Source organism: Bathycoccus prasinos (assembly GCF_002220235.1).
Source record: "Bathycoccus prasinos genomic : Chromosome_4".
NCBI classification, from domain to species: domain Eukaryota; kingdom Viridiplantae; phylum Chlorophyta; class Mamiellophyceae; order Mamiellales; family Bathycoccaceae; genus Bathycoccus; species Bathycoccus prasinos.
Window position 1 is genome coordinate 380,868 of NC_024005.1, and position 15,555 is coordinate 396,422.

A 15,555-nucleotide genomic window follows, 5' to 3' on the forward strand; every position below is an offset into this window, starting at 1 on the left:
GCTTTCTCGCACACGAAACACAATGCCTCCTCCTTTTCCTCCTCCTCCTCTCCCTCGCGGCAACGACGACAACGACGACGACGACGGTTGTTGTTGTTCGCACCAAAAGCGTTATCGCTTCTTTTTGTTCAACCCGAAAGAATCGTTCGAGAAAAAACTCGAGTTTTGCGTCGAACATTTCGGCGGCGAAATGGAAAGTACGAGGACTCTTCGGACGACGATTCAGACGACGAAATTGAGAGAAGAAGAAGAAGAGAACGCGCGATTATGCGCCGAGTGGACGCTGAACGTATTACCGACGATCGTCTTAGATTTGGGCGACGACGATGGGACGACGAAGACGACGAAGAAGAAGAGTTTTGGGAAGGCTTTTGGTTCCCTAACAGGAGGAGAGGCAGAGGCGAAAGCGAAGAGCGCGGAGAAACTGTGGCAGATATTATTGAACGCGCTGACGATTTGCCTGCGCCGAGGAGAAGAGACGACGACGACTGACAACCGCCGCGACAGTGGCGAGAACGACGACGACGATTCAGACGAGGAGAGCTTTTCGTTCGTCGGGGAAAAGAGAACCGCGGAAGAAAAGGCGGTATCTTTTAATCCGGCAAACGCGAATCGGATGGTGAAATGTTTTAGCGAAAGCATGAAGCTCTTCGCGGCGGATGGTGACGGCTGTGGCAGGAATGCATCGGTGCTCTCGAAATGTTCGGATGCGCTTTCGAACGTGTTATCGGCGTCCAAGTACGCGCCTTCATTGGGCGCGTGCACGGAGATGTGCGTGGTGGCTTTTGAGCGGTTTCCGGAGATGCGCGAAGCGAGTTTGAGGTTGTGCGCGAGACAGTTGAGGAGAAAGGATTTGAACATTAGGAATAGAGACGATGGGAGTAATGGTGCGTCGACAACGTTGGCGGCGAGTTCGAGTGCGGAGAAGCAGCAGAACGTGACGAAAGAGTTTGTTGACGTGTTGCTTTCGGCGGGTACGAACGACAACGCAGAGTTGGGGAGACTGATTGAAAGCGCGATGCGTTTGACGGTGGCGAGAGAATCTGTTTTGCGATATTACCCAGACGCGTTTGAAAAAATAAAAGAGGACGCCGGTAAGAAACGAAAACGAGGCGAGAAGCGAAAGAAGGGAGGCGACGACGACACCAGTGTGCCGGAGGAAGATAAAACAAAAACGAATCAGCAAATACCGGCGTTCATTCTGCACTTTGCCAAACGCATCACGACCGCAAAGGATTCGCACGCGATACGGTTCGCGCCGTGGTTCTTTCAAGAATTCTGCGAGTCGAAAGAGCGAAAGAGAGACGCGGCGATAACGAAGAAGATTACAGAGAAAGCGCTGAGAGATATGAGAGAGGTGTTTTCGAAACTGTTCGGTGGTGTTACGAGTTCGTCGTCGAAAGAAAAAGGAACGCACATCGCGCATCTCTTGCGCGCGTTAAAAACAAAAGAGGACGTTTACGAAGCCTACGACGATAGTAATCCTCCAAAGGTGGCCATCGAGTCCTTTCTCGTGGAATGTTTCGACGGGCGAAAGTATGAGAAGACGATGAATTACGCCAATGTCTTGGATGCCATTCTCTCCGTCGATTTTCGTTTACTCGAAAAAAGAGCAACTGGTTGCATCTCGCGCGTAGGTATGAATGGCACGACGGCGTCTACGTTTCTGCTGAACTTCTTGGCGGCGTTTGCGACGCGGCGTAAACTCGCAGAATTTGTCGATTGCGTTGGACACGCATTCGAGCGTGTTCCCAATGAGAGCGAAGATGAACTGTGCGGCATGAACGCGCTCTTCCGCTCGGAACTGGTTTTGAAAGCATTAGAATCTCACACTTCGAGTATGCTCGAAGGTCAGCGCGAAGAGCTTTTTGAGGTATGCGTGAAGATTTTGGGAATGCAGAAATCGACGAGGCTTTTAACTACGTTTGGAATGGTCGTGAAAAGCATCCACAAGGGGATGTTGGACTCGTTCACGCTGGAGCAATGCGATAAACTTGGACGAAATGTACCTCAAGATTGGGCGATATACGATGCCATGGCGATTTCTCCTGTCGTTGGAGATGTACTGATGAACAACCGCGCGCTCTTTGATCAATTTATTGAACACGTGCGAGAGTTGAGAACGACGGACGATTTCATTTCGATCTTCCCGTGCGCGATGCAAGCGCTCTCGAACGACAACGTCTCGAACGATAAGGCTTGGGAAATTATCGAATGCATTTTGACCGACGAGAACAAAAAGGACGCCGGAACTGATATGAGATATGACTTGTTACACCAGTATTCAAGCACATGGATCCCGCGTGCATCTACAGATCAAGCAAAGAGGTATTTCGGGTCGAGGATAAAACACAGAAAATTTGACGCTCTCGTCGATGATTTAGTTTCGGCGACGCTTTGGATTGATGCGCTTCGCGAATGGTTGAACGAATCTACTGCGAATATGGAGAGAACATTGGTCGACGCTATGGAGGCGTTGGAATTGCAGATGAACTCTTTATTCTCTCGTCGCAAAGTGACGGACGAGAAGGAAATCGTGGGTCGTTTCTTTGCGTCTATGGAAGCAGTCGCGATAGCGGCTGAGGAGATTGTCTCGAAGCTTGCAAACAAAAGAAAAGCGCCATCATCGTTGAAGACAATATTACGAGTGCGCTCTGCAGTAGATGCGAGGAAAATAGAGGAAGATTTATCACCTTCCGAGTGGCCTCATCGCGAAAGCACGAGAGAGGCTCTGGGTAAAATTGAAGATTCGATTCCCGAGAGTGCGTGGCTTTCGTACCTCGAAGAATACGCGAGTGCTTCATATTCTGTAAATGACGAAGACGAAAATTTGTTTCAGCTATCGAGAACTAACGCTAAAAATGTGTGTTTTGAAGATGCCATGACTTTAGCGGTCGCGTGTAAACAGACGCGCGACGATACGTGCGACGGAAACGATGATGAAGCTATGGCGGCGTGGGTGCAAAAATTCAAAAAGAGGGAAGAATTGTTCGAGTCTCTCGTGGTGAAGTTAAAAGAAAGTGATGCCAGCACGCACGCGATGTCGGTATGTTTTGGTTTCATCTTGGCAGGATTGGGGCACAGTCTACACGCGCGAGCTAAAATATTCTCGTCTTTATCTCCTTCTTCCACGGTGATGAAAGATCTCCTGCGCACCTCGAGCGATTCGGTCGCCTCGCACTTGGACCGCGCATTGTGCTTCGTGAAGGAGGAACTCAAAGGTGATTTGAATACAAACACAAAAGCAATGACATATCTGTGTGGGTGCGTTTCTCTGCTCGCATCGCCTGGTATTGCGTTCGAGACGGAAGCGTTTACGATTGTTTTCAACGCGTTGCTGAAGAATTTTCAACATTTCAGCAGCAGTCACACAGTTAAAGGCGCGGAGATGGTTTTGAACGAGTTACATCGTGAAAGAACAAAATGTTTACGAATGATGTTTGAATCATCGAGTAAAGAAGCGCGGCGGTTCGCAGTGCAGTTTGCTGTGGACAGATTGCACAGGGAAGATTCGCTCGCGAGGAACGCGTTCATTAGAGGCGTCGACGACAACGCTCTCCTCTCGGCGCAAAACCAACGCTTGCATCCTACATTTTGGATGCTCGAAGTTTTTACCAGTTGCTCAAAATTCGCTTGGCGGAAAACCTTCGACGACGAAAAGAATGAAGCACTCGTCGATAGTTTGCTCCACGCGTGCGAACCCCATCTCAACAAGGATAATCGATGTTTAAACCGACGGCGATCGCTGGCTATTTTATGCAACATCGTAGCAAAAGGCGATTACGAGTGTGCACTCAGCGCCAGAGTTGTCGGTAGAATCGCTCACGTTTCCGCCCGGGCATTCAGCGGCGCGCTTCTTGAAACGCAAGAAACCGATTTCGATTCCTTCGTGTTGTGTTGCGACATCGTCACCGCAACTTTGTATCATCGCAAAGAACAATTGAAACGATCGACAAATATCATCACCGCGACGATTGCGCATTTAGTGGACGTGTTGCGCCAATGGGCCTCAATGTCTTCAACTAAAATTGAACATCACGACGCTTTCATTCGGTGCGCCTCGAGTCTCTCGAAAAGCCTCGTCGCGTGTAAAGCGAGCGGATTGAAACAATTTTACTGCGCGCACATCTTAGCTGAAGTCATCGCGAGCGTCACCGCCACTTCCGAGAACCGAAAAATTGAGAGTACCACCGGCGACGAAAAGAACAACGAAATCTTCTCCTCCATTCGCGAGCGGTTGAAACCGGGCATTTTCAAGCTCTTTGAAGCGTGCTCTGATTTGGAATTTTCGTACATATTCGCAATGTACGGCGATAAAGGCGTCGGCGGCGCGAGACGCGTCGCGTTCAGTACTTTGCGCGAAGAACAAAAATTAGCAATATAGCGTCTTTATAATAGCACAAGCGCAGCGATAGGAGTAGCAATAGTGATAATAGTAATAACAGATGACCTTTCGTCAAAGAACGTTTTGTGTTGTTTACTCGAGATTTTCTCTCTTCCCTCTCTTTTCCGGCGAGATCAACCCAACCTCTACCGCGTCCAAGCCGCTCGCTTCCACGTACACATTCGCTAACTGACTCTTTACTTGCCTCAACCTCGCCTCTTCAATCTTCTCCAACGCGCGTTCGATTTCCTTCACCCACTCTATTTGCTCTCGTCGATGGAACGTCATTATATTCTTAGTAGTATTGTTCTTCCCTCCGTGTTCAAACGCGCACGCGTTGGATGGATCGATGCCGCTACTCAGCGCTATGTTCCATAACAACGCTTCCGCGCGCAAGAATAGCTCTTGCTTAGCGTCTTCGTTGCCTTCGTCGCTCGGGAAAGATATTTTCATCGGCGATTGTCCGCCACCCTTTGGAGACTTTTTCGGCGAGTTCATCATTTTCGTCGTCGATGTCGTCGTCTCCCTCATTTCTATCGGTTCTATCGCTAAAGTTTGCCTTTCAAACTCCGTAATTACGTCTCTCGAGCTCAATTCCGGTATCGACGCCGCGTTCTTCTCCACGTCCCTCTTCGTCCCTCGCGCGTTTCGTAAAATCTCAATCTGTGCGTCGCTATACTCTTCGTCCTCCTCTGCCGTCGGCATAGACGACGACGGCATCACACCCAAATCGCTACTCCGCACGCTTTCCAAAGCCGCTCGCATCTCTCCTTCCGCCTCTCCTTCCTCCTCCTCGCCTCCTTCTCCCTCCTCCTCCGCATCCTCCTTCACGAACGCCGCTATGAACACGTTCTCGGACCCGACCCTCTTGACGACCAGCTTCGTCTCCTCCACAACTTCTAGCACTCTCTCGCTGTCCACGAAAATTATAATCACGTCAAACTCTCGCGTATTTGTAAACCCCGGCGCGATTGTCACGCTCACCCTTTGCGGGTCCATCTTTTCGATGCACTCGAACGCGAATCGCGTGGATGCGAATTTCGCATCTCCCGTAATCAGTAAGGATAAATTCCCATCCGCGACGGCGACTAAACCTTCCAAAGCGTTCGCCAGCGTTCCGATTTCATCCTCATTTTTACGCTCTTCTTTCTCTTCCTCTCCTTTTTTTTTATTCTCTTCTTCTTCTTCTTCTTCTTCTTCTCTCGTTGTTCCTTTCTCTCGCGTCGCTTTTATCGCCAACTGTAATTGCATTCGCAGTTCCTTCCTCATCGACGGTAAGTCGTTCGTCCCCCATTCGGTAGGGGATTTGATCGGGAACGGAGGCATCGGATTTTCATATCTGTCTTCTTTTTCTCTCACCTCCTCGTCTTCTTTAGAAGAATCGTCGTCTGTCTCTGTGTGCTCGCTTTCTCCCTTCTTGGTTGTCTTCTCACTCGTCGTCATCCTCGTCTCAAAGGATAGTTGTTCCCACGACGCGTAAAAGAGTGAGGTGACTTTCTTATTAACTCAACCCTAACTGTATACGAAACCCTAAATATGTCGCAAAAAAAAAAAAAAACGCATCTGAATTTCGAAACTTCTTTCTGCGCACCACACACTTTACGGACGACGAGAGAAAGAGAGAACGAACGAGAGAGAGAGAGAGAAAGAGAGAGAGAGAGCAAACGCGCAAATAAAATATACTCATCATGTCGTTTATCCCTGGGTTGCACTCGTTCGATGGCAACTCGACGAGGCAGAAGAAGATTGATTTGTCCGGGAAAAAAAGTGGTGGTTTTGGTGAAAGCAAAAGTGTCGGAGGAACACCCTCGAGGAGGAGCGCGAGAAATGCGCCGTCGGAGACGACGATGGGTTTGAGCAAAGTCGGGGGAAATCGTGGTGGTCCCACGACGAGTTCTGGGAGTAGGAATTCGTTGACGAAAGAAGAAACGCTGACGCGGGCGAAACGGGAACGAGAACAGCGACATCGCGCGCGAGTGGAGATGAAAGCAGCTTTGGTGGTACAGAAACACTGGAGGAGCGTCACGGCGCTGAGAGTGGCGAAGCAACGGATGAGAGTGGAAGAGGAAAGAGAGAGAGAAAATGGTGGTGGTGAAGGTGGGAAATTGTACGGTGAAATGTGCGCGAAGTGTTTATCGTCGTCGGCGTCGACGGATCATCTGTATGGTTGCGAAGAGTGCAAAGAGCATTTTTCGTATTTGGAAGCGGATGAAAAGTATTCGCGCGCCGCGTTCGGGTATTTGCGGCGATTGACCTTTTACGCTTCTTCGTCGACGCCTTCGAGCAATTCTGGCGACGACGAGGAGAGGATGGATGAAGATGGGACGATAGATGAGCTTCGAGATGGCATCAGAAGTAATTGTTACTTGCAGGATATGGAGACGATGCGTAAAGTTCTGAAGGCGGTGCTTCCAGCTTGGTTGTATGGAGAAGGCGGCGAGTCACCCAACATTGACGACGCTCAATTGAGAGTACGCAGAAGAATACTAGCGAGGTCGCTGCGATGGTGCTTGCTCCGACTGGGCAGCGGGGCGGTAGGTGATGAACGAAAGGCGCATAGTAATGGTGACAATGTGCACGGAACGGCACAAAGTATTGCGATCAAACGTGGATTAGCATCACTGACGTTCACATACCTTACTGGATACGGGGGAGATGACAGGGAGGGGGGGTCGCACGCGCTAATTAGGGAAGTCGCGAGAGACGAAGCGAGGAACGTCAAAGGGGCGGTTTCATTCAACGACGACATCGTCAAAAATATATTGAGGAATGCGGCTGATATCAATGCCGCTGGTATCTTCACAGCTCCGCGAGGTTTGCTCACACTAATAACCGATATTGGTCGCGTCGCGTTACAAGATGCAGGAAGGTGCAAAGAAGAAGGAGATGCAATGGATGTTGGAGTGTCATCAGAGGTGAAGAATTGGGGCGAATCGTTCGCCGTACAAGTTTTCTCTTGCCCTCTGGTCTTTCAAAAGTTACTCGGCAATCTCGATGTTCTTGGGTTCGCCCCTGGGTTCTCCCCCGATTGGGATTCGGAGTCGGAGGATTCGGAGTCGGAGGGTTCGCCACCGCCGCTTCTTTCTGCCGATAATGCACAATTTTTCGCAGCACCCGCGACGCTCTTTCTTCGTGCGCTCTCAACACCAAGTAGCGTTCTTTTCGATGTGAACGTTGGAGAGGAGGGGTATTCGCGAATCGCGTGGATGTTGGGAAATCTTTGCGAATGGTCTCGATCGCCAACATTCGGTGTCGGATGGAGAGAGGGAAAGTATATTTACAATGAATATTACGGTGAAAATGCTCTTCTGTTTGCAAACGCGTGCGGCACATTAGTCGATGCGTTGCCACTGTCCGCGTTGCCGGACGAAGACGAAAACCAGTATTCGTCGAGCTTTTCTAGAAACGATAACGGAAAGAGTACGTTATTCGATAGTGACGACGAGGATTTCGAGGAGAAACCACTTCGCGCAAAAGGATCGATGGTGAAAAAAGGTGGTACTGTGTTTGACACGGTTAAAGTGCCGCCTTTATTGAAGCGACAACTCGCCTCGCTTTGGAATCCGCCTTCATCGATCATTTCCGCGCAACTGGCGAGTGCGTGCGCTGTCGACGCAGACAAAGAAGAAGATGACAGGAGCGAACAGAACACCGCAAAAATTGCAAAATATATTCTCGGAATTTCAAGTGTTCTCAGAGGAAAAGATCGCGTGTTCTTTCTTGCCTCGTTTGCGTTTCAATGCGCAGATATCATGCGGAACCTGTGGCTCAGCGTGTCTTCGCAATACGCTAAAAATCCGAAAGATACGATTCGCGATCCGAAATGGCGCGAACAGTTGGGTGCCTTTTCCGAAATCTACGCCGTGCACGCCCAAACGGCTGACGATGAAGAGTTTTACGTCATCGGGAAACCGCTCACGATTGATGAATCGAAGTTTCTCGTCGAAATCGCAAAGAACACGTTATGGTTTCAATTATGGGAAGAGCCGTTCACTAACAATGGAAGTTTGAACGCCAGTAAAAGCTACCGAGCGGTCCGAACGGAAGATTGTCAAATTGAAGCTACTGCGTCTGTGTTGCAAAACTTGTTCGACCGCAATGGCCGACGTCAATTCGCTCCACCGGAGTTGTTTTATGCCGTCGAACTGTGCGGCGGAGTGGATTCTGGTTTTTTAACGCCGGCGGTAGATTCCTTCCTCCGAGAATTTGGCGAAGGTGGGCGGAAATCGAGAGCGTCGAATGTTTTAAGTAAATGTTCGTGTTTGGCACCGTTTGAAGTTAGAGTCCGCGCTTTTGGCACCGCGACTGAGAAATTCCGCCGGCAGGAATTGGGAATGAGTGCGAGTGCGATGAACGCGAGGAATTCAGAAGCGTTGTCGTTCATCAACGGAATGCAACACAGTAAGATGCACATCACCGTTGAAAGAGGAAAGGTTTTAAGACAAGGATTTAAGCAACTCTTTCTCGATCAAGCTTCCTCGAGTCATCCTGCAGATGCTATGCGTAAATGCGTGGAGGCTTTGCAAGGAAATGTTCGAGTGAAGTTTATCAACGAACACGGCGCGGAAGAAGCGGGCGTCGACGGCGGCGGTTTGTTCAAAGATTTCTTGAGCGCGACGGTAGAAGAGGCGTTTGACCCAAAAGAAGGGAACTTTCTTTTTTGCGAGACGCCAGATAGAACCCTGTATCCAAACCCAAGATACGCGAATACGTTGGAAAAGCAGTTTTCAGAGTTTGGCGATGATCGAAACGATGATGATGATGATGACGACGACGATGTGATGATTACGCGCGATAGCAACGAAGAGAGCGACAGAGAGAAGTGGCTCGTGTACTCCTATTTTTATTTAGGAGCCATTCTCGGTAAAGCGTGTGGAGAAGGTATTCTTTTAGATGCGCCGCTCGCGGGCTTCTTTCTCTCCAAATTACGAGGTAAACCTCCGACACTTTCGGATTTGACCACGTTTGACCCAGAAGTTTACAGGAATCTCATCATGCTCAAAGGATTCAACGAGAGCGACTTTGATGATTTAGAGCTGTATTTCGTCGCGCTCGATCGCTCAAATGCGAATCCAGACAGTCCAAGATACGTAGATTTGGTTCCGAATGGATCAACCATTCGCGTGAACAAGAAGAATTATCCTTCGTATTTACACGCAATGGCGGCGTATTTACTCGATGGTCAGATTCGCGTGCAGTCAGCAGCCTTCGTCGAAGGCTTTCGAGCGATGGTGCGTCCGTCGACCCTGAAACTTTTTACGCCGGCTGAGTTAGGATTGTTAATATCAGGTTCTGGCGGTGGCGTGGACGTGGACGATCTCGCGCGTTCGTCGCATTACATGGGAGGATACGACGCAGATCACGCAGTCATACAAAGACTTTGGCGAGTGACACGAAATATGAGCAAAGAGAATCAAAGAAAACTTCTAAAGTTTGTCACTTCCAGCGCAAACACTCCTTTACTGGGTTTTAGCGCGTTAAACCCGCCTTTTTGCATCCACCGCGCGGCGTCCGGAAGCGACGCAAACTCCGTAGCGGATGTAACCAGACTCCCCAGCGCGGCGACGTGCATGAATCTCTTGAAGCTGCCGCCGTACGATACGGACGAAGAGATGGAAAAGAAATTAGTGTACGCCATATCAAACGCGAAAGCGTTTGACCTTTCCTAAAAGTGTAAGAAAAGAACAATTTGTACAACACATCATGCAATTCTACGGTGAGTAAACGCCTTTTCAAAACAATTCGAATAAATACATCAACCCGATCGCAACGCTAAATGCGCTCAGACTTCTTCGCATATGAATACCACCCGCGGACGAGGACGACGAAGATGGTGGTGGCGAAGCTGGGCTTTGACATCGATCGCCCGTAAAATCTTCACTACAGGCGCAGCTGTACCCTTTGCCTTGAACATTAGTACACACTCCGTCGTTTTCGCACGGTTGCGGGAGACATTTGTGACATAACCATCCAGCCATGAGTAACATGTCGTTATCGCAGTCGTCGTCGCACGCCATGCAACTCTCAGACATGCCGTACGAATAACTCAGCATTGTTGTGTTCAAATACCCGTCGTCGTGTTCGACGTGTACTGCGATACCCAGGGACGTGGGCAGTGCTGGACATAAATCAGTAGAGCCACTCACAGGCACCGTACCGAAATCGATCGCATTGCCGCTCGGAATTGTGCCCGTGCTTCCACTGCACTTCTGCTCTGTCATAGACACGTCAATATATCGCAACGAATTCGAAGAGCGACACACGTACCATAACTTATTCGAGGAAGGTTGGAACGCGATGCCACCCAACGCCATCGATCCGGTTTCAAACGTATCGAGTAATACGCCGGACGTTTTCTGAAACGCTTTGATTTTACCAGAACTATACTCTGAGACGTATAAAACGTTTTCGTGAACGGCTATGCCGGATGGTTTATTCAATCCTTCAATAAACGTTCTAAATTGCGCACATCCAAACACAGAGTACTCGAAACTTGCTTTTTGCGACGACCAAGACGTGTATTCGCCGCCTAAATCGCTCCGAGCGTTGTACGCGAATCTACCCGAATCGGCGTTTAAAACAATTATTCGGTTATTTCCCGTGTCCGCGACATAGACTGCTCTCGTCGCACTATCAACGACAATGTGCGACGGTACGTCTGCCTCTCGTTTCAATTGCACTTCGTCGTACCTACGAACGTTCGCCAAATCGTGGTCTAAACTTTTCGGCCCGTGGGGCTTCTCGAAATCGTACCGAACTAAAGTCCCGTGATATCCATCAAACGCCCAAAACACGTTGCCATAACTTGTTTGAGATTCACCATCGTGGGCGATGCCCATGCACAAAGGCGTCGCATGAAGCATATCCTCGTGCGTGAGAAAACATGACTTACTCGATTGATCGTACGTTCGCACGTCGCATTTTTCGCCGTTTAGATCGATGTTGATGTCTTCTGACGTTGGTACGATCCCAGAATCGTAAAGCGTTGGTCCCATGAAATAATTACTCGTTTTCATTCCATCGTAATCATTCGACGATTCTTGACACGTGGCGAAATTGCCATCTAAACCGAACGCGATTTGACTCACTTTATCTAAATAATGGTACTTTGCCCTATCCGTGACTGATCTCGACGTCGTCGCGGTTGCTTTCGTGGCGTCATCTAGAGTAACCAAACGTAGCGAGTCATCACCAGCCGTCGCGATCCAAATTTCGTTCGCACCGTTGAACGAAAGAGCTCTCGGAGTGTTCAATCCAGTTTCGACAACTTTCACGGAACCTCGGTTCGTTCGCGGCCCAAACGCGTCCACGCAGTAGTCTCCCGCGCTCGCGCTCGTCACCACGACCCCGTCCGCTACAAACGACGCATCTTTCGCTCTCACCCTCTCCTTTAGAACATCGCTCGCTCTCCTGTCTTCGCCATCGTCACAACTTGCGGAAATATTTAACATCAAACTCGTCACCACGCTCAACAAACTTTCCTCGCCTTCAAAATCCGCCGTCCCGGGTAAAAATTTCGCCACCCGCATGCAATGATCCAAAACTGTGTACTGCGGATGCACTGCCGCATCAAAAAACGAATAGGTCAAACTCCTATCTCTATCGTCAATCATCAAAGGAAACTTTCCTCCCATATCATTCACATTCACCGAATTCGCATCGTGCGTCATCCAAGCGTCGCAGACGCCCGCGTTGACGCCGTTCTTCAGCGAAACGAGCGTGGCCACGTGAGCAGTCGCCCCTTCCGTTTCGTACGTCTCGTATAAACTCTTCAAATACGTCGTCAAGGTTGGATAATCCAGTCTCCCGGGCGTGCACCCGGTAAAATACGTCCCGATAATGGTCACGTATTTGTGCTGGTTTTCATTTTGGCGAAAATCAAAATCTTCGAGCGAAACCGTTGCCTTGGAATCGATTTTATTCGTCGAACACACCGAGTGCGCGCGAGATAAAACGTCCAGCGGTAAGACATCGTTCTCTTGCCAAAACCCGCCGCCGCCGTACGCGTGGACTGCGTTAAAATAACACGCGCCAATTAAACAAGAAAAGAGCATCAATATCATCGTCATCGTCGTCGTACTTCTTCTGGTGACGTAACGCCTTTAGGGGAACGCGCGAAAACCAAAAGCAGACGCGGTTTTGCGAACGTCGCTAAATCTCTTTTCGTCGATTTCTTTTCGAACGGGTCGTTTCTCTTTCGTCCTCTTTTCTTCTTTTTTGCGTTCGCGCGCGCGCGTTCTCTCTCTCTCTCGCGCTTCGCGTTGAGGATGCCCACAAATTTGTGCCGCATTTGAAGGCTCGAAAATAAGCGGAAAAGAGACAAAGCGCTGATAAACTCGTAAACCGGAAAGAACGCGCGACGCGACCGAGAGAATGCCGGAAAAGAACGAAATTTACGACGACGATAACGCTTCACATCATTTGATGACGCTGTACGAGCTCTCGAAAAAGCACAACGACGTGTTCCGACATCACGTCGTTGCAAAACTGGACTCGAACGCGGCGAAGTGCTTCAGTCTGTGCTCGAAGTGGACGCGAGAAGATGTTTTGCAAACCAAGTTAGTCATCTCCCGAGACTTTAAAGTGAACGATAAAGAGTCCTTAAAGTTAGCGGTGAAACTTGGGATGCCTCTGACGGTGAAAATGTTCAACAAAGCGATCGAACAAGGCGATAGGAACGATGGTGTTGTCGAGATGTTGTTGAGGGAGTGTAAGTGCCAAGTCGATTCGACGTCGGCGTCGCAAGCGGCGCGGTTCGGGAGGATTACGGTTTTAGAGCTCCTGATGGAGGAAAACGAGAAGTTGTTCACGCATAACGCGATGACGAGAGCGGGTAAGTACATTCTGATACTTTTTTGACTTCACTGACGCGTTTCTTTTTGTGTTTACTTTTAGCGTTCGAGGGACACTGGGACGTCGTTCGGTGGTTGAGAGAGAGAGCGTGTCCGTGGAAGAAGAGTTTGATACGGGCGCTGGCGGAGGTGAAAAACGGGAAACATATGGTGCGATATCTCGAAAGGCAGTCGTGTTTGCCGGCGGATGTTTATTCCGACGATGAAGAAGAAACAGTTTGATAGACGGTCGCGGCGACGATGACGTGACTATCGCGTTATATTACTCACTTACAAATCGAGGTATATCATGTACGATATCTATATTCACTTTCTGAACAAATCATTCCTCCTCCTCCTTGTCGTCGTCGTCAGAATCGTCGTCAGTTTCTTGCTCGTTATTGTTCTCTTTTTGTGGTTGATTTGCGTCCATTTCAAGTTCGCTCAGCTGATTCGCGACGCGTTCTGAAACTTTTTCCGACCGAATCCATTTACTTTTTGCGCTTAAATCCAACTTCCACACGTCGTCTAAAACAACCTCAACGTCGCCGACTTCGACGATGCCGCCGTATAACCACAAGTCGTTTCCAACGACGCACACGGACGCGTTGATGCGGCCTCTCGGCTTTGCCGTCGGCTTCGGCGCTTCTTCTCCAGTTCCGGGAGAATACAACAACTCAGAAACGACGCCGCCGACTCGGTACAGTTTCATCGCTTTTCTCACGCGGTGTCCACGAAAAGTGGCTTGAATGCGCACCGCAGCCTTTTCGCGATCCGATAAACGCACGTTGAAGTTTTCATTGCCGTCGAGTTCACCCGCGGCTATTTTTCGCGCTTCTTCCCGCGACTCTTCTTCGGTTTTCACTTTTTCGTTCTTTTCCGCGAAGAGCGTAAGCGGGAACCATTTTTCCGTGTTGTAGTTGAACGTAAACGCGTCTTGGAGAAACTCAGAGACGATGACGTCGCCTTTTTTAATCTCGTGGTCGACGACGCCACCGAACACGATCAATCGCTTCTTCGCGAGGTGCACGACCGAGGACGCGCCGGCGCGCGCGCGTGGCGCGAGTCCGGCTTTTTTCACTTTTTGCCATTTCTTGTTCCCGTAAACGTCCAGTTTCCAACAATCTTCGCGAGTAATCGCTCTTTCCATCGCGCCAAAGTCTTCTAAATCTCGAGGGTCGGTATCCTCGTCCGGCTCTTCGACATGTTTACAATACCCGCCGTAGACGTACAAGTATGTCCTCTCTTCTCCTCCTTCTTCTTTTCTTTCTTCTTTTTCTTCTCCGTCGTTTTCTTCTCCCTTTTCGCCTTTTTTACTACTTTTACTATTCCTCTTCTTACTACCGCTACTATTCGAACCGCCGACGGCACTCACGCAAACGTGACACGCTGACCGCGCACTCGGCGCACTCGACCCTGTTCCTCCTTTTGCTAACACCCGCCACTTTTTCGCATCGAAATCGAACGCGTAACAATCGTTAAAATACCGAATCTCCTCCGCCGCGTCGTAAAATCCGCCAAAGAGGATGAAATCCGACTTGGTCGCCACGCACCGACTCCCCGACCTCGCCGAAGGACCGCCATTCTTCGGTCCACTCTCTAACTGTTCCCACGCGTTCGAATCGCAATCAAACCGCCAAAAATCCGAGTAATGCTTAAACTTCTCCTGGTTCGGCGAGGTAAACTCGCCGCCGAAAACGTAGACGTACCCTTTCGCGTAACACGCGCAGTGGCCGCTCCTCGGCGGCGGCGAGTTTACCGAGTTAATTTTCGTCCACGTCGGCACCCCACAACGCTTCCCACCAGCAGCAGCAGACGACGACGGCGGCACGAACTTATACATATCGTTAAACACGCGCGTTTTCGTCGTCGTCGTTTTGGTCGTCCCCTCTTTCTCGCTCTTCTTTTCCTCGCTCGTACATTCGCCGCCAAAAAGATACGCCGCATTCTTCGCGACACTCGTCGTGAGCGTGCAGCTCGCTCTCCCTGGTTCCGGTCGTCCGCAATTCTCCTCCACTCGTACCTCTTTCTTCTCCTCGTCTTTGAGTTTCAGCGCTCTCAAGATCCTCTCGATGTCGTTCTCTTCGTCCTCCTCTTTCGAACTTCTGCTTTTTTTCTTGTGCAAATTCAGTTCGGTTTTCCGTTCCGTTTTCGCCATGCCGGACAGTTTCGATTGAGACACTTTCCCGAGCTTCTTGTCGTGTTTTTTGCGCTTGTCCCGGCCGCCGCCCATTCTTCTTCTCTCCTTCTTTTGCTCCTCGAAAAGGAGCAGATCCTTTAGCGCTTTAGTATGAAGCGAGTCTCGCTTCGTTCCATTTTTCCACCAGAGAGAGAAAGAAG

General features: G+C 49.7%; 6 protein-coding genes across 6 annotated transcripts; 3 read left to right on the top strand and 3 right to left on the bottom strand.

Annotated features, from left to right (window-relative positions):
* Positions 1-22: 22 nt before the first annotated feature.
* Bathy04g01960 (unknown protein) lies at positions 23-4,384 on the top strand (the record flags this gene model as incomplete). The annotated part of the gene is made up of 1 exon (XM_007513447.1): positions 23-4,384. The coding sequence occupies one exon, from the start codon at positions 23-25 to the stop codon at positions 4,382-4,384; it is 4,362 nt and encodes a 1,453-aa protein (XP_007513509.1).
* A 93-nt stretch (positions 4,385-4,477) lies between these two features.
* Bathy04g01970 (unknown protein) lies at positions 4,478-5,827 on the bottom strand (the record flags this gene model as incomplete). Its single annotated transcript, XM_007513624.1, has 1 exon — positions 4,478-5,827. The coding sequence occupies one exon, from the start codon at positions 5,825-5,827 to the stop codon at positions 4,478-4,480; it is 1,350 nt and encodes a 449-aa protein (XP_007513686.1).
* A 245-nt stretch (positions 5,828-6,072) lies between these two features.
* Bathy04g01980 (predicted protein) lies at positions 6,073-10,053 on the top strand (the record flags this gene model as incomplete). Its single annotated transcript, XM_007513646.1, has 1 exon — positions 6,073-10,053. One exon carries the CDS (start codon positions 6,073-6,075, stop codon positions 10,051-10,053), a length of 3,981 nt encoding a protein of 1,326 aa, XP_007513708.1.
* A 63-nt stretch (positions 10,054-10,116) lies between these two features.
* Bathy04g01990 (predicted protein) lies at positions 10,117-12,453 on the bottom strand (the record flags this gene model as incomplete). The annotated part of the gene is made up of 1 exon (XM_007513828.1): positions 10,117-12,453. One exon carries the CDS (start codon positions 12,451-12,453, stop codon positions 10,117-10,119), a length of 2,337 nt encoding a protein of 778 aa, XP_007513890.1.
* A 304-nt stretch (positions 12,454-12,757) lies between these two features.
* Bathy04g02000 (unknown protein) lies at positions 12,758-13,458 on the top strand (the record flags this gene model as incomplete). Its single annotated transcript, XM_007513787.1, has 2 exons — positions 12,758-13,217; positions 13,280-13,458. 2 exons carry the CDS (start codon positions 12,758-12,760, stop codon positions 13,456-13,458), a joined length of 639 nt encoding a protein of 212 aa, XP_007513849.1.
* A 100-nt stretch (positions 13,459-13,558) lies between these two features.
* Bathy04g02010 (predicted protein) lies at positions 13,559-15,448 on the bottom strand (the record flags this gene model as incomplete). The annotated part of the gene is made up of 1 exon (XM_007513527.1): positions 13,559-15,448. The coding sequence occupies one exon, from the start codon at positions 15,446-15,448 to the stop codon at positions 13,559-13,561; it is 1,890 nt and encodes a 629-aa protein (XP_007513589.1).
* Positions 15,449-15,555: the final 107 nt, after the last annotated feature.